At 44.4% G+C, this 27,637-nt stretch overlaps 1 protein-coding gene across 2 annotated transcripts; it reads left to right on the forward strand.

The window, feature by feature from the left end:
* The first annotated feature begins 310 nt into the window (after positions 1-310).
* On the forward strand, positions 311-27,217 carry ANXA2 (annexin A2). 2 transcript variants are annotated; one of them, XM_032700483.1, is made up of 13 exons: positions 311-345; positions 4,901-4,964; positions 8,537-8,636; positions 15,353-15,447; positions 18,589-18,702; positions 20,807-20,897; positions 22,219-22,298; positions 22,609-22,668; positions 23,271-23,364; positions 24,092-24,187; positions 25,159-25,217; positions 25,875-25,996; positions 26,890-27,217. In XM_032700483.1, exons 2-13 carry the CDS (start codon positions 4,917-4,919, stop codon positions 26,924-26,926), a joined length of 996 nt encoding a protein of 331 aa, XP_032556374.1. In that variant the 5' UTR covers positions 311-345; positions 4,901-4,916; the 3' UTR covers positions 26,927-27,217. The 2 variants fall into 2 exon arrangements, with proteins under 2 accessions (XP_032556374.1, XP_032556375.1); XM_032700484.1 differs by lacking the exon at positions 311-345 and having other exon boundaries at positions 4,905-4,964; positions 25,875-26,000.
* The last annotated feature ends 420 nt before the right edge of the window (positions 27,218-27,637 follow it).

A 27,637-nucleotide genomic window follows, 5' to 3' on the forward strand; every position in this document is an offset into this window, starting at 1 on the left:
GGGCACCGCGCCTCATCGGAAAGGCGGGCGGCCCAGGCAGCTGGAGAAGGGGGCGAGGGCTGAGCCCCGACCCTGCACCCCGGGGCGCTGCTCCCGGTGCCTCCTCCGCTCCCCAGAGCCCCTGGGGCCGGGGACAGGCCCCGCGGGGCCGAGGGAGGGGCCCGCTCCTGCCCAGCCCGTGCCCACCGCGCCCCCGGCCCTGTCCCGGTGCCGCTCGGGGCGCGTGCCGGTGAGTCAGCGTCCGGGGCGGGAGGGGCCGCCCGGCCCTACAAACCCCGCCCGGGCGGCCGCGGGCCCCACAGCCGCTGCCGGAGCCGCCGCAGAGTCAGAGCCGCCCAGCTCCAGCCGGGAGCCCGCGGGCGGGGAGCGGCCGGGCCGGGTGCGGGCGGGGTCGGGACGCGGCGGGATGCGGAGCGGGCGGGGGCCGGTGCGGGGCAGGGGCCGGTGCGGCCGCCGCCCTCCCGCACCCTCGCTCTGCTCGCTGCCCCCGGCCCTGCCCGCCCCGGGCTTTTCCGTGCCCGGTCCCACGGTGAGACTGCGGGGCTCAGGGCGGGGCTGTCCCCGGGGCGCTCCGTGAGCCCCGCACCGGCGCTGGGTTTGGCGGCCGCGCTCAGGAGAGAGGGACCGGCCCCAAACTTGGTCAGACTTCCGCAGATACTCATTCCTTCTCCTCGCTAAGGTGCGCGAGGGCTCGGCTGGATTGCCCGTGGTGCTGTCAATATCGCTTCCCAGCGGTGCGGCCGCTGAGGGCGATGTTCGTTCAGCTGAGCGGGGCTGGAATGACTCCCGCGGGCGCGGCGGAGCCCGGACCCGCCCGAGCCCGGGGGCAGCGGCCCCTTCCCTTCCCTCCTGCCCAGGGTGCGGCTGCGGATGGTGCCGCTGGGTCGGGCAGCGGGTACTCCTGGCACGGGCATTGCTGGGGGGGCACAGGGGACCCCTGGCACGGACAGCCCTGCCCGAGCTTTGCCTGTCCGCTCCCCCAGGGAGCCCCGTGCGGGTCCCCGCTCGCTGAGCCAGCCTTGTGCGCGCTCGCCCCCCACCCTGCCCTGGCCGTGAGCAGAATTGCTGAGATCTTCGCTGGATTGTGAGGCAGCTCCGGACCACCACTTCCTCCTCGAGTGAGGGATAGGTGGTAGGCAAAGGAATGTTACCGTGTAGTTTAACTGAAAGAGAAGTGAAATGATTCAGGATAGTCACGCGGAAGTGAGTTGTGTGCTTACACAGGGCAGCTCTAGTTCTGTTTAACATTACTTCTTGTGCTCATATTCGTATGCTGTTGTCTGCAAAGAGATGTGCAGACCCCGACATACAGGTCAGAGAGTGAAAGACTCTTGGAAGCTCTGTGCCCCTGGGTGATTCATCTCCGTGTTTGCCTGCTGTTGGTGGAGATTTCTGTGATAAGCAGGCCCTAGGGAGTGTACTTCCATTAGCTTATATTTGGTATGGTTTGCCTGGATTAAAAAAGAAAAAAAAATAAATATTTTCTGTAAAGTCTCAGAAGTAAGAATAACTTGTATTTGAAGAAACAGAAATCCTGAATTTTGTATGTGCACAGTATCTCCCTGGAATGGAACATCCTGGGTGCTGTTAGCAGTGGTCTGTGGAAGAGAATGGTTAAAGTATATTTGTGGTAGTGTAGGTTTTAATGGGTTTTGAAATTCTTTCCTTTAAAGCTGATTTTTCCCCTCCAAAAAGTGTCTTGAAAGGATTTGCTAAAACTTATTGGGTGATTTGGGGAAAATACAAGCCTGGCTTATTTGTGGTTTTGGTTGGCACTGTATATAAAGGGATGATTTTTGAGTCCTTATTTCCTTTACAACAGATATTGTGGATCTTCCTTGCTCTCCCTGATCTCCTCTCATGATAGGCCTTGCCCTAGTTTTTGGAAATCCCAGCACAAATGTGCTCCCAGTGAAGGAGTTTCCATTCCCTCATTCCGGGGGATGCCGTTTCCTTGGCTCAGATCCCTGGGAACACCCTTTGGTCAAATCTCTGTCTAGTTATAATAAGGGCTTCTTAAAATGCTAACTCTGCTTCTTGAGCAATGCAGTTGTTTGTGCATACCTGAAAGTGTTCTCCATGGATCCCATGAGGTTTTTCTGCTGTAATGTCTGGGAGCTGCCCCTGGGGATCGGACATGGGACTGCTTTTAAACACACATTCTTCTGTTACCCCACAGTATGGGATAAGGGAGTGAGAATAGGGACCGGGCCAGTGTAATAACAGACCTGCAAACCAGTGCCTTCTGTGGGGGTCGAGGCCAAAATATACCATTTCTTTAGCAAAATATCGTTGTAATTCAGGATTGCATAATGTTTGGTTTAGAAACTGGTTGTAGAAACTTGCCTTAGGGTAGTGAAGTATTAGTTTACAGCTGGAAGGTAAAATTTGGTTCTTCTCCAGCATGAGGAAGAACAAGTTAGTGCAGGTATTTCTATTTACATGTTCAAACCCATCCAGAACTTGTCCAAAGTATATCAGATAGAATCAGTCCATCAGGGAACAGTGAGAGCCTGTTCTCCAATCTGAGTGCCTTACAGAGCAGGATGAGACAAGAGAGGTGTTTGTTCTCTGAGTAAAGATCTTTCTCTGCAAAGATTCTTGCCAAACCTCCCATTCCCTTTGCCACTCTCTGCTCCTGGGCAGTGGGCTGCTCTGGCATTGTTGTGTGTGGTGATATGAACCTCCCAGTTCCAGCTCTACGTGAGGGGTGTGTTAGGCCTGTTCCTGGACTCTGACCAAGTTTTGTTCCAACAAGCCTGATTCAGTGTGGTTTTTAATGGGTTTCAGAAACAGAAGCCTTGCTAAAAGCTGTTCAGTGATTCTATTTCTTCTTAATGTGAAAGACTATACTGCAGTTGCTTTGCTTCACTCTCACTGGTGTTTTCTTTGTGACAAGCAAAACCAAAGGAGTTCAGGTCGCCCATCTTTGGAGTTGGCTGAAATACCGTCAGAGTGCAAAGGTCTCTCTGCTTAGGCTCTTCATTTCACTGAGAGTAAACATCAAGACTTTTGTAACGCAGTACTATATCAGTCCCCTCTAACCAGCATGATTAATAGTGCCAACAGCAGGTAGCAGCTTATTACAACTTCTGCAGCCTGTCTTTAAAGGCTTGGGTTGGATTTTAGGTCTGAAAAAAGATTTATTCTCAAATACATTGATGCATGACTGTGATTTTTGTTCTCTGTCTTATTTTTCATCCCCTTGAATCTTAATTTCTGTTTGAAGTTAAGTTGCTTTAGTTACTTAAACCTGGATTGTTTCAGTAGATGAAAGGGTTCTTTCTGTATTCTGAGTGAGGAAAGGTGTGATTACAGCAGTTGCACTGCAAGAGCTGTGTAATTGTGTTGATGGGTTTATACTTATAGCACTTGCTATATCTACCAAAAGTAAAAGATTTCTCTGCCTTTTTCTTGATTTACAGGAGCTAAAACAAAAAATAAACACTTGTTCTAGAGTTTTAACCAGATCTCCATTATTAAGAAACTATTTCAAACTTCTTTCTGGTTCTCCGAGCTCTTAATTCAGATTGGTCATTGAGTGGAGAGGAGATTGGTCTGGGAAATTTGCCTGGGTGGCCTGAGAAAGCCCCCAATACCATCAGGAGAGGGACTGATGGAGGATAAAAAATAAACCTGAAGGCCAGCTGGAAGGACATGGCCAGGACTGGCTGCACAGTGCTGGGAGGTGGTGGGAGGGCAGGTGCCAGGGAGCTGGACTGGGGAGCAGGGACAGTGTGGCAGGGAAGGGATGGCAGCCAGCTGGGCATCGTGCAGGGTTGGTACCAGGCTCAGGTATCAGTGCACAGTCACTGGGTTTGAGGTGCTGCTCCCCTTCTTTTCCACTCTCCTGAGGCCCAGCTCTTTTTCCCTGTGGAACAGTGCTCTCTGCACCTGGACTGTGGAGATCCTGGGAAACACCTGAATTCCAACAGGTGAAGTAATGTTTGCTGCAGGTGCCATCCTGGAGGACTGAATGGTTGTGTGAGTGGTAATGCCTGTCCTTTCCACAGAGAAATTTGAGAGCACAGCTTTGGGAAAGCATCAAGCCTCTGAAATATTGCCCCTGGCTCATAACCTTTGGAAAACCTTTCTGTAGTCGAGAGACCCTTCCAGTAAAACAGTGATACAGCTCTGGCAAACTTCCCTGACCAGAAAGCAGAGTTTAAACGAGGCAAGGTGTTGAACTCTGATAGGATATGTTCATGATACATTTCTGCAGCATGTCTGATCTGTCTCAGGCTGGGGTTTGCTCTGGTTTTTTATGCACATTAGTGAGATGTTCTGTGGGTTCTGGCAATGATTCTCTTGCCTCACTGGCTCTTATTTTTGGAGCTGCCATTTTAAGGGAATCCTTATTACCTGGTGTCTGACAATCATGTTACTAACTGGTGTTTGTACTGGGGAGCCACTACAAAACCACAGGACGGTGCATCCAGGGTTAAGGATCAAACAGATACAAACATTTGTGTAAAATGCCTGCGTGACAATAAATAGTCCCACTGTGTTCCATGAGTGCCTCAGGGACTGAGTGTCTGACTTGTTGCTGCCTGTTGGCTTTGAGCTGGCCCAGGCTGTAATGTTTTCTGCACCATTTTTCTGGGAAGATTTGTGGGCTTAGTCAATTCTGTTTCTGTGATAGAGATTCTCCAGTTCACAAGTTTAAGTATTTAAAATGCAGAAGAAATGCTTATTTGAGGAATTTTTATTGTGCAATAGAATGAAGACCTCTCACTGTTGCATTATTAATGGTGGTGTGGCTTGGAAACTCTTTAAATCTGCTTTCTTGCTTGGAATTGGCAGATCCATGGGATGGAGTCACTAAGTACTGCAGTGTTCCAAGACTCTGTAACACAAATGTAAATATATTTAAGTCTACTTTGTCTCTTTTTCTCTCCTTCCAGCATCCTTTCAAGATGTCTACTGTTCACGAAATTTTAAGCAAGCTCAGCCTTGAAGGGGATGTAAGTATTATTATCTAAACAAGAAAAGTTTGTTTTACTTAGATGTCACATCTTGTTTCTTTTACAGGACTCTGTGCCAACAATTGTCCTGAGCTGTACAGTTCATAAAATTCCACACATCTCCTCTGCTTAAACTTCCATTGGCTAAAAACCACAAAACAGCTGTAAACCATAGGACAGTTATATGAGCTGACTGGATTTAATGAGGAACAAGTGAGTTAAGGATGATAAGAGCAGATGTAAATATGTTTGGTTTTGCTGATACCCTCTGAATTTCCCTTTTTTTTTTTTTTTTAAATTAAAAATGGAGAACATTACTTAATAAGAATAAAAATATTGGGGATTTTATTCGTGTAATGGTTATCACCAAACCAAACTATTTCTTGAAAAAAACTTTTCTCAAACTTATTGTCTTGTTTTCTGTTTTAGTTTGATTGTGTGTTTTCCACCACATCTGCACTTGGTTTGTGGTTTTATTGAAATGCCAGAAAGCCACAGTCTTTGTTTGATTTCTTAAGCTGCAGCATTAGAAGGTAGGTTACCAGTGTGGTATCAGCATATCATGCCATGAATTTGTGGTTCTGTGATTGGCACTGAAGGGGAAGTGAATCCCATCTGTGCATTATTTCATCATGTTGCCTTTAAACTTGTTGTACTTGTAAATCTTAGAGCTGGTAACTCCAGCTCTGAGCTCAGTACCAGCACATTTTTTGGCCAGTTTTTGTGCTTGTTGTGCAATGAATGATCCCAGACGGTGTTTGTGAAAGAGCTGTTGCAATGAACTGGCCAGTGCCCTGGAGGTAAGTGGTAGAACTGGTTTTGTAGTGCAAAAGCAGTCAAGTTTCAGCTTTCCTAGCTCTTCAATGGAGAGTTACTTGCAGAATAATATTTAAGTAATCTATTCTCAAGGGCAGAAATGTTTATTCCTTAATGCTTGCAAATAGTTGGAAAAGTAAAATTTGAAAGTGTTCCATGCCAGCATTTTCCTCAGAAATGCTGCCCCAGAAATCCTGTAAGAAGTGTCAGGCAGCTGGTTGTTCTGTAGGTCCTAAGCTGGAAGCTGGACTCCCTGAGCAGCTGTCATGCATAAAGCATTGGACCAGTTTCCCCAAGCAGTGATTCAGCAAGTTAACTGGCATTAACACAGGGTTTGAAACACCCATTTCTCTCTTAAAAACTCCAAGTTTTTAATCTTAATGTTATAGAAAGGTCATGGCTGAAGCCAAGTCCTGTCCTGTTGCCATAAGGAACTTACGTGCTCTGCATCACTGGTACAGAGGTTGATTTGGGTCAGGGGGAAGAAACTGCCCTGCTTTCTTCAACCTTCCTTCCTTCCCTTAAGGAGAGGGTGGAGCTGAGCTGAGGTTGATCTGTGCTTGCAGTTTCTACATCTGTGCCCAAGAGTAGAGAAAGATTCTCAGAATCCTGAGATGTAGGTGTTCTGAAAGGGTCCTGGTGTTTATAGAAGAAATTGAGCTCTTCGCTTTCCTGTTGCGATATTTGCTTCTCCATCAAGTTTTATTCTTCCCAATAGAATTAAATTAGTCAAGCTATAGGAGGTAAAACAGTTTGAGGATCTCTGGAAGGACACTAATACATGGGGAGGAAAACATTCTCTGCTTTAGTTTGGCCCAGGCTGTGGTGCAGTTACCTCCAGCTGGACTTCTACTGCCACATTGTAGAGACTTTATGTTGAACTAAATGGAAAGTCGGTTGGGGAAAGCTCCTGTCTGAAAACATCTAGTGCTGTAGTACAGTCGTGTACCAGAGTAATTTGAGTCTGTATAGTCTGGAATTAAAGGGCTGTTTTTCAAGGCAATCACCCTGCTAAGACCTGTGTCAGGTGTCAGGGAAAGTGAATCGAACTTGTTGCATGCATTGGGTGGATGACACAGTAAAAGGTGGCTGCCAACTGCAAATACACTGTGTATTTTGTTAGTGTATGGCATCATCTTTACAGTAAATACTCCATCCAAATCACTCAGAAAATACTCAGAGTGGGTGGAAGGAGAGGTGCCCAGCTCTGCCTGGTGACTTGCTTCAGGTTCTGCAGTGTGTGGTTAGTTAGCAGTGTGTGGTTAGTTAGCAGTGCCATGAGAGGTGTGCCTTGGGTGAGGAATCTGTCAGGCACACAGAAGCTCTCCAAGGCTCCTTGCACACCTCCAGTTACTGTTTCTGTTACCAACCTGCTCTGCTGAAAGGCCAGTCTGTGTTCTGTGGTGTGGCTCTGGGCCAAACTGGGGCCACTTTGCTGGACTGAGCTGATGGTAAGAGACAAAAGAGAATGGCTCAGTTTATCAGTGCTTTTCGACTCCCCATCCCCACAGCACAAAACAGACTGTCTCAAGAGGGTACAGTGATTGCTGCCAGAGGAATCTGTCCAGGACAGCCTGACCTCTGCAGGAGAGAGGCAAACCTAGTCAGAAACTATGGAATATTTTTAGTTAAAAGTTGTCCTCCTAAAAATTTGCAAGTAAAAAGATTCTCCAGGGATATTAAGATAGCTTAGTCCTGTTCATGAACACAGCCTCCTGTTGGAGTTAGGGACAGAAACAGAAGTTTTGGGGCTCTTTGCCAAGAGAGCTTAGCTGTTCATTCACTTAGGAAACAGCGGGGGCAGTGTCAGGTGTTGGTCACTACACCTTTCTGCCAGAGGTTTGGGTCTCTAAACTGAACTCAGCAGAGTGGGATTTGTGAAGATTTCTCAGCTATTTGTATGAAAGTCTATGGTTTGGTTGAACCTGCCCGTGGGAGGTGATAACGAGCTTACACTGAAGCAGCTGAGGAGATTTGAATCTTTATTCTGGTGACCCTCTGTTTGAAGCTGTAATCCTCAGGAGAGGGCCATAATAAACACTGCTACAATCTGGTAACTTCTAAACTGTTGCCTCTGTTTACTCAGTGAAGTTACCTGCAAGTCCTCTTACTCTTAGCAGAGGTAATTTGAAATGTCGTTTGGTTTTGTTATCCTCATGCTGCTTAAACCAAATATCTGCAAGCAAGAGTTTCAAGAGGACATTGTGAGTAACTTTTGCTTTCTAGAACTATAGGCTTGAAAAGATTTGTTTGTGTTATCTTTAAAGTCCATGAGATAGGGCACAAAACTTGTTCTGACTTACTCATTAATCTTCCATCTCCCTCTACTTTTTTTTTTAATCATTGTTTGTAGCCTGTAATCCAAAGTAAAGTATAGGCTTCAAATCTAAAATACTTCAGACTTTCATTTTCTTTGCGTTATCTTTCTGTAGCCATTTTCCTTCAGATCTAGCCAGAAAACTCTAGATTTTAGAGTACTGAGATTTAGTGAGTAAACTTGGAATGTGGTTTTGGTGCAATAAAATATCTATTGTCTATATTCTGTGTTATAATAAGCATAGCTGTGAGTGGATTTCTGGACAACACACTTCAGGAGAACAGAGTTGGTGGCTCTTTGTAGAATTCTGTTTTCATGTTCTTGTATTTTAAACATTTGGCCAAATACCAGTTAACTGAGAGCCACGTGTTTTATTAACTGCAGCGATTACACATTACACCATTTAACTTGGAAGTTCTTTTCCTCCTTTTCCTTCCAGCATTCTCTCCCACCAAGTGCTTATGCCACAGTGAAGGCCTACTCCAACTTCGATGCCGACCGGGACGCGGCGGCGCTGGAGACGGCCATCAAGACCAAAGGTGAGAGCAGGGCTGGGCCTCAGCTCTCTTGTAGGACACAAGGCTGGCCTGCAGGAAAACACAAAAATACTGTATCTTAAGACCAATGTTTTCATATTCTTACTCAAGGATACCTGTTTTTAGGAGGGTTGGATTTCTCAGACCTCACTGATGAAATCTTGACCCAGCTGGAGTTGAACCCTGTAAATGTGTGCTTTGAATGTGCTTTTGAGTTTGTAGCCATGAGTTGTTGAAGTTATCACTGAAAGTGGTCCACTTTTTCTCTTCTCGACTCATCAGTACTTCAAATTCTACTACATTTCTGCCACTGAGAATGAAGTGTCAGCTTCTGTGGCAGAGACTGGGGACCAGGCTCTGAATCATGGATTTCTACTGGATTATCGGACTGGACGTTTCTTCTTCCTTTCAGCTCTCCAGACAGCTGCATAGGGGTGGTTTGAACACTTTTCTCCTGGGTTTTGAACTAAATGCTCATGTATCTGTATCAATTTGGGGTCAAAGAAAGTCCTAGAAACTCGTTTGTGAAATGAGTTTGCAGTATTTCAGGCGCAGGGCACTGTGAGAGTCCAGGCTGTTGGGAGGCCTCTCTCTGCTGTACTGGAACCATCAGGAGTGCAGGGAGTATGAACTCCAGCTCTGAGAGCATTCCTTGGTGGTACTCCCAGGGCTGTGATCCTGTCCTTGTCCTGCTCTGGGACACAGAGGGGGTGCCACACCTTCCAGGCTTGTTCAGGCCAGAGAGGCAACAGCTGGGTGGAGCTGCAGCTGACAAGTTTTTTGCCTACATGTCAGGAAAGGGAGAAATTTAAAAGCCAAATAGTTTCTCATCAGAAAGAAATGCGAAGTCTTCCATCGGTGCCAACAAAGCACATGGTTGACTTGCTCTAAAACGTAAAATATTTCCCCACCCTAACAAGCAAGAGGCTTCCTTTCACAAGATTTCTTAATTTAACTGGAGAAATACCTTACTGAGGTAGGATCAGTTGTGATTTTGAATCATTTATAGTTTGCTTTATTTACAGAAATCCTCTTGTGAGGGAGATGAAGGTGTAAAGAGCTACACAGGGAAATTCTTCTGCAAGAACAAGTTTAAAAATATTTCTGGGAAGTATCAAAGTATTTTTTGAGCCAGAGACATAACACCCATAATGAACAAACTCTATATCCAAGCAGCTCCCATTTTCCTAGCCATGAGTTTACACTGTGTGTGGAAAGTGGAAATAAGCAATGTAAGTTTTCTGAGAATAGTAAAGAGTGACACGACCTGTTCATTTTGTTTTAAGACACTGAGGGAGATAACAGGTTATAAATACACATGGAAGTTGTTTTGTGGTTGAGGTGGCAACTTCAAAAAAACCAGGCACATCAGAACCAAGCATTTTGGGGGCTTTACTCTCTGCAGGATAAAGGACTCGTGTATCTGAAGCCCGTGTTCTGAACACCGAGTGTGTCCCTGCTCTGTGGGTCTGCATTTCATGCTTATCAGAGCAGCCAGGTGTGTCCTTTATAGCAGTGCTGTGGAAATGAGCCCTGCTGGAGTCTGATCTCTGGGTATCCCCTATATAAACAGTGCCTATATAAACAGTGGGGGGGTTGCCATCAGAGCAGGCTGCTTTGGCCCCAGAAATTATTATCCAGCTGCTCCTCAGCCAGGGAAACACCCAGAATCAGTGTCATCAATTCTGTTTTGGTGATTGTGTGTGAAATGGGTAAAACTTATTTTACTGCCTAAACAACAGCTGTATGTTTGTTTTAGACAAAGAACTAGGGTGGAGTTCTGCTCTATATAATATCTAAATATTTCAGCATTCATTCCCACTGTTGAGGTTCTTTCCTCGAGGTTGGTTGGCCATCTATGTACCTGTTGTGTTTATTGGGGCTCAGATCTATCTGCAAAAACTGTACTAGACAAAGACATTGTCCAGCCCTTTGCTGGGCTTTGAGTGGAGCTGATATAAGTGCAGGGGGTTTAAATATATCCCACAGCCCAGAAAGGGGAATGTGCAGGAATGGCTGCAGGTGATGTCAAACCAGTTTGCAGTTAGCAATCCTTCAACCCAGAGGTTGTATAATGCAAATAATTTGTTACAGTCCTGGCTTGTTCCTTTTGTAATAAATGTCATGGCTGTGTTTCCTTTTTATGCTGTTTAGTGTTTCTGTAGAAATTCATCTCATGCCTTAGCACGTCCTTTGTGAATGTTGGCTTTTTGCTGTATAGGACAAGAGGCTGTTAATTTCTGTAAAATGCTCTGTTGTGCCTTGTGTATAGATTAGCTGATGTACATGAGCCTAAACAGAGGAAACTAAGTAGAACAGCACTAACAGAGCTTATGTTAGGTTTCCTTTTCATTCTTTTGCAGCAAAGACAACTGCTGAAGTGTCTCTCTTCTCTTTCAGAGTTATTCCCTTTCACTGAGACTTTGTGTGCCTCAAGTACTTGTTAAATAATTTTGTCAAAGTAGGTTGTGAATAATTAAGTCACTTGCAACCTTTTATTGAGGTCTTATGGGATACCTTTTTTTCCCCACGACTGGCAGAATTCAAACAAATCTACAACAAATTCATTCTATCTAGACATCGGTAAAACAATGATGACATGTAAATCAGTGAGTTCAGTCTTACAGAAAGGTCTTCTGTTTATGTGGTATATTCAACATGCCCATACCTTTTAGCAGAGTTTTTGATGTTATGAAGTAAAGTTTTTAGAGGCAACCTGCTGGCTGCTGGGGAGGGAGAATAGTGCCAAATAATCCCCCAAAGTGCATCAGTCACATATTCCAGGTATTAGAAGTATCACTAAAGAAATATCTCACTGCAACATGGTTTGGGTTTGGTGAAATCTCACAAAGCAAAATAGCAGAGCTGAAATAACATCTGGTTTTATCTAAATTTTTCCCTTTGACTCCAGTGGGATCAGGTTTTTTCCAAGGAAAATAAGATCCTGCAGACCATGAGCTCAGTCAAACAGTGCTGGTACCAGTTGAGGCCTCCCAGGTTGGATCATGTTGGATCCCCCACACGTGGGCTGGGGGAGCTGCTCCCCATCCCATCCAGCCCTGGACACTGCTGATCTCTGTAGGACCTGAGTGCTGTTGGGTCAGAACCAGTTCTGGTATTCTGCCCATGCTGTATTTGAGAATGAAGTTCAAGAGAATACATTTGTAGTAAATGGGCTGAGTGAATGGGTGCAGACAGAAAATATGTCATGTCTGTGCTCTGTTGTCCCAGAAACTTCAATGACTGTCCATACCATCCAGAACAACGCTGGTGCTCTTGGTGTGGCCCATGGAGATTCAACTGCAGTGTCTTCTAAACCGAAAATGAAAACTCCAAGTGATCCTTTTGGTTATATTTATTTCCTCTCCTTTGCTGATTGAGCCACAACACTGCCACAGATTGCCTCTTTCAAAGAGAAGGTGTTATTCATCAGAATTTTTTGTTTCCATGGCCCATTGATAGAAATGCAGTGATAAAATCTGCCTAGACAGAATAAATTTGGAAATAAACTCTGTTTGATTGCCCTGAAACTTGCAGAGATTTTAGTGAACAAAGGAAAGTGTTTGAGCTGCTGTCCTGCCCTGCCCCACCTCAGCAGATGTGAGTCAGCATCCTGTCTGTGCAGCAGCATTCCCAAGTGTGAGATACAGGCACTCACTTTCCCCTGAGTGCCAGAGCAATGAGTTCACTTCATTTTTCCATCCACAAAGCATAGCATAAGAAACTGGGCTACAGTCATCTGGGGCCTGCTAATTTATCACAATTGTGATATGAGAAAACTCGAAAATGTCGTTTCTCTTTTCAATGCCAGGAGCTGCTTACATTTAGAATTTATTAAAAAGCTTAAGACATTGGCCTGTGCTGTGCTGAAAGGCCCAGTGTCTGTGTGTGGCCGTTTCTGGACTCGGAGAATTTGTTTTCTTTTATAAAGTCGGAACACTTGAAAATGTGCAGGAGTAGGTCATGGCTGACGTGCAGTCGGCATGTTTGCAACCCAAAATTTGTAACTTAGACACATGATGCTGTCCAGGGCCTTTTGACATCATTTGCAGGTCAAACTGTGTGAGTAAGAGCAGTGCTGTAGGTCTGCCCTGAGCATGAGCTGAGGACACCAGGCTGAGTGTAGTATTTCAGCAGGAAGAATGTGGTGAAGAAGAAGAAAGGAATTTTGGATTTGACTCATAATTTTAGATCATGCAGCTGGGGGCTAGATGGCCTTTTGCAAGATTCACACTTGATATGATTGCTTTTTATAATATCTGTTGCAGTTCTTTGTTTCAAGTTGCTGTGAGGTTGTGTTGGGCAATAGGGAAAATAAATGTAGCTGGATTCTAGCAGGGATCTGAGTCCTGCTGGTAACTGCTGATCCAGTCCTTTCTGGCTTTTTTTAATCAAAAAATCATCTTTTGTAGTGACCTGTGTGCAAATGTTAAAGAAACTATTCATAAGACTTGTAATAATGGAAAGACCCAAGGCCAAACTCTGGGCTTGTTCGGACCTCTAGAGCAGAGCCCCCTGTTTGCTTCAAAACCTTGCCAGAAAACAGATTACCTGTTACCCTTTACCTTTCTGTTCCAGAAGAATATGCACTGTATTAGACATGCAATATTTAGAAAGAGTTTTGCCACTTCTGAGTCAGTGTGGAAATACTCCAGAGCAGGTGTTTCCACAGCACAGCTGAGGGTTCAGGTTGATATTTGAGTGTCAGCGTGAGAGCTGTGCCAGGTGTCTCCTCTCTGCAGCCGTTTATGAGCTCTGCTGACTCTTCTGTTCGAAGATGTTGTTCCCTGGCCATCACTTCCAGCTGTGCTGGCATTCTCCACACAGCTTCGTTTAAGCAGTAATGTACATAAATACAATGGACATTTTACCTGGGGGCTGACATCAGTGACGCAGGCACAAATGTGCACTGGAGAACTGGGGAAGGGCACTCAAATTCTTTCACTTGTTCATTTTTACAAAGCGTTCTAAGAAAAGTCTATAAGTGTCCTACAAAAACAGAGTTGGGTTTGCTGTTTTAAGCAAAGTTAGAAAACTAAATGCAAAATTAGATTTTACCTGAGCAAGCTGGTGTGTCCTCACCCAGCCTTTGGAAATTCCAACCACCTGCCACAGATGTACCTGGGCTGACCTTTGCAGTTCTGTTCAGACACATTCAGTGTAAAAGTGTGCTGTGCTGCTTTTCCTGTTTGTTATTCCAACTATTTTTTCCCTGGCTATTTTGTATCTGTGGCTAAGAAGTCTTTTTTTTCATCTTGTGGCAGGGGAGCTTACTTTTCTAAACATGTTCCTTTGAGTGATGGAGATTGACTTCTTGCAAGGGCAGTTCCTGTAAGGTCTCACAGTAAGAGAAAGTGTTTCATACCACTTGAATGCTTAGTTAAGGGAATGTGCATCAGCTTGTTGGACCTCTCTGTTGATGTGAATAAACAAAGGGTGGCTGTCCTTGTAGAGAGCACTGGGAGAGACAGAGATGACTGCAGGGTGTGGGGATTTATGCCTGTGGGGTCAGAGCCCTATCACAGGATACAGAACAAGTCAGATGCTTCAGGTTCATCTCAAGAAGCTCAAGAGCCTCCAGTCCAGCGAGGCTCTGGGGTATCCACTGAGCTGCCAAGAGCAAGCTGCAGGTGAGAGTTGTGATCAGAGGAAGAACTACCAGCCCAAAGAATTCAAGTTCGGGAGAATCCAGTTAGAAAGCAGCAAGTGAAGTGGGGAAAAGGAGTGGGAATCTGATGTGGAAGTCAGTAGCAGTAGGAGGAGCAAGAGGAAAAGTCCCAAGGTGCTGTCTGCAGTGAAAGAGCAGAGTGGCAAGTGGCTGTGTGTGGGAAAGGACATTGGGCAATCCTGCCTCCCGTGCAACAGCAAAGCCTTCTCCATGTGCACTGCCCTGCCCTGATGGCACTGCAGGATGTGGAGCTGGGGTGAGCATTAGGTTCTGTTACAGCCAGAGGATCTAACCCTCGATGCTGCTTTGGCTCTTAACTTGCAATAAATCTGAATGAGCTCCTTGCATTCAGCTGCAGCTGCATTGAAGTGCATGGACTGGGAATGCTGCACTTGAAACTAAACCTTCACTGACACGTAGTTCACTTGTCTGAAAGATAAGTTGGGAGTTTGAGCACCCAAGTCCTCTGGGCCTGTGGTTACAACTCAGAATGGATCTTTCAGTGGGCATTTCAAAAAAGGAGCCCATATTCTTCCAGTGTCAAAAATCCTCTTCTGTCTCCTGAGCCTCAGAGCTGCTGAGAGAATGAAATACACTTATTTTCACATTTTTATGTTTGGAATGATAGATTAAATGGGTTAAGTAGAAAATATAAGCCTTAGTTGAAAACACTCTACTGAAATGATGAGACAGTCAAGTACAAGTTCATGTCAGTTTTAAGGTCTGTGTTCTGGAGCAACCTTTGCAGAATTGTGTGTACCTGAACACAAGTGCACAGACTCCCAAGAGAGGCAGAAGACAGAGCAGCAAAGCTGGTCACAAAGCAGATTTAGAGGTGTGTTGCTGCCTGTGTACACCAAGGTCTGCATCTCCTCAAGAGCCTGGGCTGTAACTGGTTGTGCTTTCTCCAAGGCCAGGACATGACAAATACTAATGAGAGCGTTGGCTCTGCTGCAGACAGCACAGTGCTGTGCTTTGAGTGTTGGAGAACATCTGGATACAAAGAGAACCGTGCCATGAAAGCTGCTCTGACTCTGTCTCACGTCTGTAGGTGTGGACGAGGTGACCATCATCAACATCCTGACCAACCGCAGCAACGAGCAGAGGCAGGACATTGCTTTTGCCTATCAGAGGAGAACCAAAAAGGTAGGCAAATATAAACAAATACTAATTATTCAATATTTGTTCTTGCAGATAGTTCAATTTTTTTCAGGGTTTATCTTTTCTCTGAAATGAAAAAAACTTGCATCAGCTTTGCCCATGCTGTCACCTTTTAGGACTGGTGGAACTTCCAAATGTGTTGAGTGTATGCACAACTGGGACTGCAGTCTGTTGGAGACAGTGGTTTCCCAGTACCTCCAGAAGTCACAATGGGAGCCACAGGATTCCCTGGTGCAATATGATAAACAATATTGAAAAGTCTTTGGTGTGAAATGCCTCCATTTGAAGGAAAAGTAGAAGGGAGATGCTTTTGGGGATGGACTTTTGTTTGTGGTTTTGTTTGGGGTTTTTTGGGGGATGTTTGGATTCTTTGTTTTATTAAGACAACCCGGCATAAGGGAAGTAGTCTGTTTCTGTTCAGAGCTGGCTTAGCTGAGGAAGGACTGCAGTCAGCTGTGCTATGAGCACTGCAGATGTGAGCCAAGTGATATGATGAGTTAATTGTCACTAATTCCTGTCAGAAATACCTTGGGTACTGATCTACTGATGGAGAGAAATCTGTAAAATATGTGTAGAATTCTGCACAATGAGTCTTGCTATCTGGAAGGCAGGAGCTCTTCTCTTTGAAGTTGTCAGAATCTTACCATAATCAAAGTTTCATGCCCACGATAAAGAGGAACCTTGTATAGAGTTCAGATTGTGATGGATGTATCTCTTCCAGGTTTGCCAGACCCCAAATGGTAGTCCTCCAACAGCAGCCCAGAACACTCATCTGAACCCAAATGTAAATGTAGAGTTAATTGTGGAAGTTCACCAGCTTTGCTGCATGACTGGTGTAGGCACATGCAGAGGCACACAGGGGTTGGACACGTGCATGTGTGCCCACATCTGCACCCCTGTGGTCCTGCCCTTGGGCACTGGGAGAGTGAGTCCTGCACAAAAGTGGGCCCTAATTGTGAAATGTGTCACCTAAAGCTTTGTTAAATTTTGCATGACCACAGAAATGCACAGTCAAGAAAATCTGCAACTTTTTTCATCTGTTTCTCACCTTTTTTCCTTGCTGCAACCCAAGAGCAAACGGAATTTATCAAGTTTAACAAGTGCCAGAGAATAAACCAATCTGTAGAAACAATGGGCATTTGCAGTAGAAACCACTGAGAGAGATTAACACGAGAGGAGGCAGTGGGATATGAAAAGACACGTAGGTACATCTTCTAGGGACAGTGTCTCGTGGTTTGCTTTGCCAATGGGTTGTGCAGTTTTGGTTGGCAAAGTCTTGTGTTGTTCTAGGCTGCTCGTTTTGTTTGTTGCAGGATTTATCAATAGATCATAGTTTTTAAATGTCACATGTCTTTTAATTCCTTTGAGCTGAGCAGTGTCTGATGAAAATTCTTGGTAAGCTTGAGGAATCTTTCCCCATCCCCAGTGTCAGTGGAGCTCCCAGTGCAGACTGGGCATTCTGCATGTGTGTCTTCATGTGTGTCTGGTCAGTCCTGACTGTCACCAGTAATCCCTGGCCTTGAAATAAACTGCTGATATCCAGATGCTCCCCTGGAACACTTAGGGAAACACTTTTCATTTGCTATTTATAAATAATTGATTGCTGTCAGTCACTGCCTTCTGCTTCTCCCTTAGAGCACTCTGAGCCCTGGCAAAGAATGGCAGGGTGGCGACCCTGCTGGCCTGGCAGGGGCAGAAGACCTTATTCCTCCAGGAGGATGCTAATATGAGGGCAGGTTCTTGGCTCAGTTGAAGTGTTTAGTTGCAGTTATTTTAGTAAATGATCAAATGGTTTGGGTTGGAGGGGATCTTGAAGTCCCAAGGTGGACACTGTCCACTAGACCCAGTTGCTCCAAGCCCCATCCAGCCTGGCCTTTGAACACTTCCAGGGGTGGAGCATGCACAACTTCTCAGGCAGGTTGTTCCCTACAATTTATTCCAGAGATATATGGTGTTGTTGCTGCTTCATCTTATGGCTGAAGAACCTGTTGTCACACAAAGGATGGAGCACTGTATCCAGTTGTTGTACTAAAATGTGTCTTAGACTAAAGCAGGTTGATTCCCCAAACCCACGTTCAATCCCTTGTCAATCCATGCAGGGAGTGAACACGGTATTACACAGATTAGTGCCTGCATTAAATGAGTGACTCTGGAGATTAACTCAGTGCCTTGGCTCTTTATCTCTCTGGCACAAACTTCCCTGCAATCCAGCTGAGCTCCCTTTCCCTGCTCCCCTGCCTCCCCAGCTCACACATTGTTAGTGGGGAAACCAGCAACGGAAAGGCAGCAATTCCCTTCTGAATGCTGCAGATTTAACTTCAGCTTGGGGAATACCTGGATCTGGGTGAACCCCAGGCTTGATCCAAGGGGTTTCAACTTTGTAACACACACTATGGTGAAGCTGATAATTAGAATTTTTCCAGTTGCGTCTGAAACTTGTAAGAGGACATGGCTTCTGACTTTCTTTGCTGCAGGTTGGCAAGCATCCTGTGAGTGAACATCCCTGACTGTTTCCTTCCCTAGGATTGACTGACAATTAACAGTAGGGATTTAAGCTGCAATCTTCTGAGAGTTTCTTTGAAGACAGGAATCATTTTTCTGTGCTCAGGGATGATTTTTTTCTCTGGAGCTGAGCTGTTTGGGAACTGGGCCTTGCAGTGGAGTAACTGTGCAGTCAGTTTTCTAATGTCTTAGCTAGTCAAGGGTTGGGATAATAGATAAAAACACACAAATAATACAGTGCCACTGGGAAAACTCTGTGAGTAAGATGGAGAAGCACTGACCACAGGGAGTCAAACTCAGATCCAGCTGGGCTTGTTAGTTCCAACAAAACATCAGTGCTTCAGGACTGGGGCAGAGCTGCTCAGATGTGTCTGCACTGTGCTTCCCAACACTTTGTCAGCCACTGGTGCATTTCTTATTTTCAGAGGATTAGAAAAAAGCTCCTTTGCCCTAATTTCTCTCTTAGGCTTTCACAGAAGGAAAGCTCTTTGTGTTCTGTTTCCTTGTCAATTGTGTCAGAAACACTGTTGCAGGCTTGGAGACTTAAGCACCGCGGGTTAAATTCTCTGGAGATCAGAAGTGAGCTTTAATTTTTTTCCTTCCATTGTCCCTCCTGTTTCACAGGAACTTTCTGCAGCACTCAAGTCTGCTCTGTCAGGTCATTTGGAGGCAGTGATCCTGGGCTTGCTGAAGACACCAGCACAGTACGATGCCTCTGAGTTGAAAGCTGCCATGAAGGTAAATAAGCTTTGAAATTTAAGGTTCTCAGTCTGATATCACTGTCTCAAGAATGAGTATGGACTTCACACCCCAGGCTGCAGTTTCCAAATGTGTACACTGATTGTTAGGTTTTTTTTAGTGCTGCAGTTTAAGTATCCTTAGCTGCAAGGCATCCAAAATGAGAGAAATTCTGGAACCATGTGATTTTTAAACTGTTAAATAAATCTCTTTAAGGAAAAAATGATTCTTGTCAGCTCAGGAGTGACTGATAGGCTGCTCTGGCTGGTTGCTGCTTTGCTGACTGGTCTTAGAAACAATGTACAGGTTCACAGTACACAAAACCATTAAGAGAGCAGCTGTTAGAGGAGCATTAAATCCTCTGCTAGCATTTATAGGCTTAAACAGCTGTTCCAGTTACTGGGTTATTTTATCACTGATCTTGAAAGAACATCCTGTACCAGACCTGCCCCTGTGTAGAACACGAGGAGGGGCATCAAAAGAGTCTTTGGAGAAAGAGCCCAGCAGGGAGTCCCTGTATTCCCCCCCTGCAGTCACAGGCAGGGATTGCTGGGTCAGAAATACCTGTTCTGCAGCCACTGAAACAAGGCTTGGGAGGTGCTCATGCCAGTACATTCACCTTTTAAGCCAGCTAAGGTTTGGGAACTTGTAGTTATAACCATCACTTGAATTCTGAATGTTCTTGAATGGATTATTATTTTAAATAATTAAGAACAAGTACTAAGGTATGTCTATTGAAATTCAGAACATGACAAAAACCCAAGTAATTAACTTCTCCAGACAATTAGAAGGGAGTTGAAAAACTAAGAAGAAAACAAAACCATCCCCTCCACTAAACACAGGCATAAACACACACACTACACACCACCCCAAAAAACCCCTTGAACCCCTAAAACTAAAAACCAAACCCACTGTGGAGATGGTAACTTTTCAACTGTGGGCCAAACCCCTTGTTTGAGTTATCAGCTGCTGCCCTCTTCTGGCTTAAGTACAGGTTATCCATAATTTATTGGGAATCACTAGTTTGGGAGGTTTTTTTGTTTTAATGTCTTACACCCAATACATGATACTTAGGATGACCACGTGCCATTTATGTTGTATTTACAGCCCAAGGACCAAGCAGTGGCCTCAGAGTGGCCCCAAATGTAGACTGTTCTACTCTCCCATGGGTTGCTGTTCCCAACTCCCCAGCACCTGCTCTGGTGCTTGGAGCTGGCCTGAGCTTAAGTCTGGCTGGATGCATGAGAGCATTATAAGCTCTGACATGGGCACCAGAGTTGGGTAAAGCACAGTTATTGCTGAGGAGTTAATTGTCTGTCTGTTACACATTCTTGCAAAATATTTTAAAAATATTTAGAAAACCATACCTGTTGTTAGCCTTCATTTCTTCACCAGACATCCACTAGAACCATTCTGTGGCAAGCTGTCCTACTTTTCTTAGCTTTAAGCCATTTTTATAAAATTACTTGGGTTTACTCTTTTTTGTTTGTTTGTTCGTGGTTTTATTTTTTTTTGGGGGGGGGAAGTTGGGGTTTTTTGTTTGTTTGTCCCCCTCTCTTCTCCCTTCAGTAGAGACCCTTTATCCAAAGGGTAGTTTTCCACAGAATTGCCTCCATTTTCCACATGCTAAAGACTGCATCATGAGATCTTTTCCTAAGATGTTACTGCTCTTGGAGTCCTGTGGAAATGATGCCCATTTTTGCCACATACCAATGACATCCTGTTACCAATGGGCGTCACAAACAGCATCCTAACAGGATTTCTAAACACATTTTCTTCCTGTGCTCCCAGTGGACAGAACACAATCACATTAGGCCATGAGAAGCTGATCTTACCCAGCTGTGCTGGTGGGGAGGCCACTGGGTGTTAGACAGACAGCAAATGCTCACTGCCCAGAGATCTGCAGGATCTCAGAGCCACTGGAGGAGTGGTTGGCAACTAAAAGTGTTCCATATATTGCTTCTCGGGAGCAGCTGGCAAAAAATATCCCTGAATGGCTGTGAAACTGTTGGAGTGGAAGAAAGGATGTCTGTACAGTATCTTTAAACCATTCCAGCAAGCCTGTTTGTTTGTAGCTCCTGACTGAGTCTGGGCTGTGTTGCAGGGCCTGGGAACTGATGAAGACACACTCATTGAGATCATCTGCTCCCGAACAAATCAGGAGCTCAGTGAGATTAACAGAGTCTACAGGGAAAGTAAGTTCACTGTGCAAGTGTCCATGTCCTGTGTTTTTACACCGAGTTTCCTGGATGAGTTCCTGTCAGTGGGTCATTATTAGACAGCTTACCCAAATCTGCTCAGTCTCTGGCAGTTGGACATTACTTGTTGTACTGGTGTCCTGGGTGTCTGTGTGTGTTTTATAATTCCATCTTGTTGCTCGGTAGCAAACAGATTAGAGAATATTTACCACTCACACAAGTTGTCTAAATGAATTTCTTTTATAAGCTACCAGTATTCTATACATAGTGACAGGAATAATGATGTTAGATTTGTGGATTCTGGGATCACTTATGTAGTAAGTAGGTGAATCTGAAATCCACTGAAGCATGCTGGTAAGCTTGTTGGGTAGATCTGCCAGAAAAGACATGAAATAAAACTTCATTAAAGCATATATTCTGTTTTTCAACTTTTCTAAAGCATGTACCTGATGGAAGCTAAATTCATAGTTGATTGTAAGAAGGTATGAGTGCTCCAAGATCCATCCTCAGAAAGATTACTTGTCCTGTAATATTCCTGGTGGTTTTACATGGGCCCTTTCTTGTTGGGTTTATCACAATTCAGCTGTCCTGTTTTTTACCTTGAGCTTCCAGTTGAGCTTCCCCACAAACAGCCCGAAATGCAGCAAATCACCGTGTGCTGGGACACACAGATTGTCAGGCACTGCTGGTGAGGTGGGGGCTGAACCAAAAGGACAAGCAAAACCAATCATCATAAGGGCCAGTGTCAAAAGAAATAACATGTATTGGCAAAGAGAGTGTTGCTGCTGTAGATGAGGTTGCTGTTGGAAAGAGACTGTAATTTTGGAGCAGTATAAGGTATGACCGCTTGGAAAGCAATAAAAATGTTTAGACATCAGAGCAGAATCACACAGAGCATTCCTTAGATTTATCCTAAAGGCTTTTGGTCTCTTGCATTCAACTTGTAACTGTAGTTGTCCAGTCATAAACCCACGAGATGAGAAGGCTAAATGCTTTGTTTATGAAACAAGCAAACATCAATTGGTAGCTAAGAATGATCGAGCAGGGCACTGAGCTTAAAACAATATTCCCCCTTGTTTAAGTAGTCTCAGGTTCTCCTGGTCTCTTCCCATGGCAGACTGCTGGTCCTCATGCCTGGCTGGTGGCAGTGTTGGGTTTGATGTAGGCAAGCCTGCATTCGTTTGCATCGTCTTCCACGTGTGACTTAGGTTGTAGCTGTTCATTTATGTGCATAAAACACAGTAATTAGCAGCTGGCTTCCTTGTGAAGGTGTATTTGTAGGACACCATTTACTGGAGAAGAATGTTGTGTTTTCTAGTGTACAAGACAGAGCTGGAAAAGGACATCATATCAGACACATCTGGTGACTTCCGCAAGCTCATGGTTGCCCTGGCCAAGGTGGGTCTGCTCGTGTTTTCCCACATTTCCTAAACGTGCCTGCTCTTTGGTAACTGCCTGATGGCTGCCAGTAAAACACTTCTAAATTAACTTTTAAATTTCCCTGCATTTTCACTGACTTTAGGGGAAAAACTATTCCAAGTTGAAGAGAAATGCAGCATGAATAGCAGCAGCTTCCTAGTGGGGATGGAGCATTCTGTTATTCATTTATCAAAGTTAAATTAAAAAATTAAAAAGAAAGGAATATGCACATAGCACACTGCTTACGTTCTGTGAAACCTCTTCTAAATACTGATATCTTTGTTTGAAGGGCAAAAGGTGTGAAGATACCTCTGTGATTGATTATGAGCTGATTGACCAAGATGCCAGGGTAAGTGCTGGTGGTGATCATTAAATATCTTCAGTTGCTTAAGCTTTGGTTGACACTGAATGTACAAATCCTGTGGCAGTGGAGAGCCTTTGTGGCAGTACGGGGGTCTGTGTCAGATTGTTTGCACTGTGCTGTTGGCCTGGCATCAATGTACTGATATCACCTGCAATCCTGGTACTGCAGTTAGCAGTTTTCACAGGCTATGTACCCACCAGAACCTCTGCAGGAGCTCTCTGGTATTTCCTTAAGAATATGAAGAGGGAGCCTTTAACAAAAGGAAACATGGACATTGCAATGAACTCAGTGGCTTCTGATCCTTGTTTGGTACATCTGTGTCTGCCAGGAGCAGTTCTGCTGAGGGACACAGAGCTAAATACGGAGGAGAACTGTAGGTAGTGGTAAATCCAAAGTATTTAGTCTCAGTTTCAGATTAGATCCATAGATGTTGTCCTGGTGACCTGCCCAAACATGTGTTCTTTTGTTTCTCCCACAGCCACAGTTCCAGTAGTGCTTCTTTTTCCAATCAGGAAATTATTCACATCTGCAATGGCTTCTTGTGTAACTCCTGATTTTTATAATTTTGCTTTTCCTTCTAACCCCAGGACCTCTATGATGCTGGTGTGAAGAGAAAGGGAACTGATGTTCCCAAGTGGATCAACATTATGACTGAAAGAAGTGTCCCCCACCTGCAAAAAGGTACTGTTCAAGACTTTTTTTTCTTTAGGAGAAAGTTACAATGAAATGGGAACTATTTTGTCCCAGATATGATCGAAATGAGCATGGGAAGCAGTCATGAAACGTATGAGAGGTTGTAAATCTTAATTAATCTCAAAGATGTTAATTTTTTTCAAAAATGGTTATTTCTGTGGATGTATTGATCTCACATTTTGCATATGTGTACAGCTCTTTTTTACACGGGTGTAACAATGCTCAATTATACGTCACATAGGCTGAAAACAAAAATGTTACAAATCTAGAAAACATGGATGCAGGAGACCTTGAGAAGTCCTTTAGCTCTTCCCTCTGTGCCAGGGTAGCTTAGTCTACATCATGTGTTTAACTCTGACAGTGCAGGCTCTCCAGAGCTGCTCTGAGATTGCTGTAAGCAGCCCATGGGAAAAGCCACTGGAAGACCCTTCAGGGCCTAAAGCACTGTTGTTTCAAAAAATACTAGCACAGGATTAAGGTGGTATTTTACCACCTTAATGGAGGTGTTCAAGGCAAACAAAAAGGCCATGGCATGGGAGCTTTACTATTAGCTGGCAAACATGGGCTGTGTTTAAGATGAAGTTCTCAGAAGGACTCGAATAGATATTTTTTGATCCCATGTCTCTGCACTGCTGTCTGTGTTCTTGCTTTGGGTGGTTATTTCTGCCAGTTTCTGGCCTGGTTTTGGTTTCACCCATTTTCTCTCTCGTGCCAGTGTTTGACAGGTACAAGAGCTACAGCCCCTATGATATGTTGGAGAGCATCAAGAAGGAGGTCAAGGGAGATTTGGAGAATGCCTTTCTTAATCTTGGTGAGTTGCCCTGAAGTAAAGTCTGTCTTTATACAGGGTCTTTTCAGTGCTCTTGCACTGCTCTTACTTATCATGGTAAGGAATGGGGCCCAGCTTCACCCTGCTGGATGAGAAATAATCCAGATGTGCTGGTGTTATTGGATCAACTGGTGTATTTTAGGATATTGCAGGTATTGAGAAGTAGCTTATTTTTTCCCTTTGCAAAGTACAAACTGCTTTCGAGATTAAAATAAGTTCCTGTGTGTTGTGATCTGCCTGTAGTTCCACTTTTATTTGATACAGAGGCTTAATGTTTGTTTCCCCAAGCAAACCAAAAGGTTGAAACTGTAGCTGAGCACAGCATTCAACATCTACGCAGGCTGGAGAAGGAACAGGGAATGAGAGGAGAGGCCAGGCGGGCAGTGGGGGATGAGAGGGGCTGATGGGGGAGCTGGTTTGACACTGAATTCTCTGAAAGGGGGAGGCAGGTGTAAGGCTGGGACTGTGCCATGGGGTGAGGATGACAAGGATGTCACCATGTCTGAGAGGGGGCTCTTGAAGAGAGAAATCCGTTGCAGACTAGTGGTGAACTGGGAGCTCTGAAATGCAAATGGAGTATAAACAGAGCTCAGCCTTGAAAGGGAGGCTTCCTGTGGATTAGCATACAAGGAGTGATTCCAGAAGAGGGATTGCTTATAGAAGTGGAACAAGGAGTTGTGGAATGTGTGGAGGAGGTTTAGCATTCTGAAATGACACAAGCCATGGAGGGAAATACCATCTCAGAATGTAAACATTTGTGGCTCAGTCACAGCCAAACAATTTCTAAGTAACAGCTCAGGTAAAAATGATTTCTTCATTTCCTCTTTTGGAGGAACTTTTTGCTGAAAATCTTATTTTGACTATTTATCGTATCTTTCAAAATGGCTCCATTCTGTGTCCTGCTGTTCTGTGTATGGGCTAGATATTTAACTATTCTCTCTCCCTCTCTTAAGTCCAGTGCATTCAGAACAAGCAGCTGTATTTTGCAGACAGACTGTATGATTCCATGAAGGTAGGGAAGACTGTTCTTTCATTATGCTATTTTTATTTTGCCATTGTTTCATCAAATTTTGATTCCTTAGGCACTTTTATTCATATGATGTATGACTGGCATGTGAATAAATTAACAATTACTTAATATTGTTCAAAAGCATTTTTTAACACTTATAAGTCTGGATAATCTATTCAGATTTATCTGGTACAGGGAAATATAGGGAAGGGTCTCCTAATAATGACCAGTATTAAATCAGTTCATTATAATTAGCAAAGTTAGACACATCTTTTGCAAGTAACCAAGAGCTGATAGCAGAAAAAGCTGTTTATCGAAGTGCCAAAATAAGACATTAAATTTGCCTCAAAACATTTTCCCAAGAAAAGGGATGAAAGAGAAAGGCCTGGTGACAGGCACTGGGCAATACCAGGAGGGCCTCTTGGTGAACCCAAACTGCTGCTTACAGTCTAAGTTACATTTGTGACTGGAAGCTGGTCAACCACTGCTGATGAGAAAGGTATACTCATGCTCCAATTCCTGGATCATCATAACCACCTTAGTTAGAAGATTTAATTCATGATATCTTTTATTTCTACATCAGTTGCTGTCTTACCATTAGATGCAGTGGCTTTTTGTGGCTCTCAGCTGTTGCAGTTCTCAGTGTGCCTCTGCCTGCAGGGCAAGGGAACCCGTGACAAGGTGCTGATCAGGATCATGGTCTCCCGCTGCGAGGTTGACATGCTGAAAATTAAGAGTGAATTCAAGAGGAAATATGGAAAATCTCTCTATTATTCATCCAGGCAAGTTTTTCAGCTTTGCTTTATATCACGGACCTTTGCAGCAGTCCTCATTGGATTAGTTGTACCACTGGAGTTCATGGGGGGTGTTTAAGGGCTGCACTATTGAAAAACCCACCTTTAACTTCACAGTCAACAGGTGGTACAATTCCTGGCAGCCATCTGACAGTGCATGCAGGCTTTGTGCAATCAGCTGGTGTGTTCTGAAGGAAAAGTCTGTTCACCTATCCCGATCCTCAGGTCAAAAGAGAAGAAAAACAGAATTCCTCTGTGGTTGCTGAGGGAAAATCGAGCATCTAAATTGCTGCTGCCTTTCATTTCAGTGCTCGAGGAGTGACTTTTAGCTAGAGTGATTTTTTTCCATTTCAGTGAGTGGACAGGGGCTGTAGTTGCTAGGTTTCACTTTACTTGGTGCACAAGTAAAGAGCTTGTGCATCTGTTTAAAATTAGCCTTCTACCCACCCTCACAACAGCATATGATACATTTTTTCTTGTGTAGATGAAATTGAAGAAAATATTTAAGAAAAATCTTAAGCCAGAAGCTTTTCCTAAAGACGTCAATTGCAGATAATAAACAAATTTTTTAAATAGTGAACTTGATGTATGATTTTTGCAGTGATCAGTGACAAGAAACAGAATTGAGTCCTTCAGCTTCCTTTTCATTGTGTTACTCTTCTTTTCATACCAAAATTTCTCTCTGTTCTTGGCCTTGCAAGAATGATAAATAATTTCAGTTCACACATAAGTAAAACTCAGTCTAGATAGTCCCTCCAGGCTGACAGGGCTTCAACTGTGAATCATAGACTGTCCCACAGGTTTGGAATATAATGCATATACTATCATATTTTGTGACTATTCTTCATATGTATTTTGTATTTTCTTCCCTTGCTTTACAGCAAGACACAAAGGGGGATTACCAGAGGGCACTGCTGAACCTGTGTGGTGGAGAGGACTGAAAACGGTGATGGAAGACACACAAAATCCAGAGACATGCCTTTTTCCTCTTCATTTTACTGTAATCCTAGAAAAACCCGAGTTGCCTAGCTAGCCTTGGCTTGCCCTCGTCCCTGCCAGAGCCATGCTGCTTGTGCTTCCCCGCTCTGTGCGTTGCCCCTCTCAGCCTGGCTCTGCCCAAGGAACCTTCCAGAGAAACGAGGTTACACGTGCTTGTGAAAGGCCCTGCTCTCTGTGCCATGTTTCTAATAAAACGGAATTTAAAATGAAGTTATACTTTAAGACCTTTTACTTTCAGACCTTGATTTGAAAACTGTGTGAACAGTTGATACGTATTTGGACTTCGCCATCCATTTTCTGTGTGGTTTTTTTCCTGTTAGGGTTCACTGCCTGTGGCTGAAACTTTATCTTCTTCCCTCAAGCCCTTCATGTGTTTAATGATTCAATTTCTCAGCAGATCCAAACCCATTTGGAGTGCTGTGTCCAGTTCTGGGCTCCTCAGGACAAATAAGGCAAGGAGCTACTGGAGAGGGTCCAGCAGAGGCCACAAAGATGATGAGGGATCTGGAGCATCTCTCTTATGAGGAGCTGGGCCTGTTCAGTCTGGAGAGAAGACTGAGAAGGGATCTTATTAATAATTATAAATATCTCCCAGGCGGGTGCCATGGGGATGGCTCCAGACTCTTTTCG

This window comes from Chiroxiphia lanceolata, chromosome 12 (assembly GCF_009829145.1).
Source record: "Chiroxiphia lanceolata isolate bChiLan1 chromosome 12, bChiLan1.pri, whole genome shotgun sequence".
Lineage (NCBI taxonomy): Eukaryota > Metazoa > Chordata > Aves > Passeriformes > Pipridae > Chiroxiphia > Chiroxiphia lanceolata.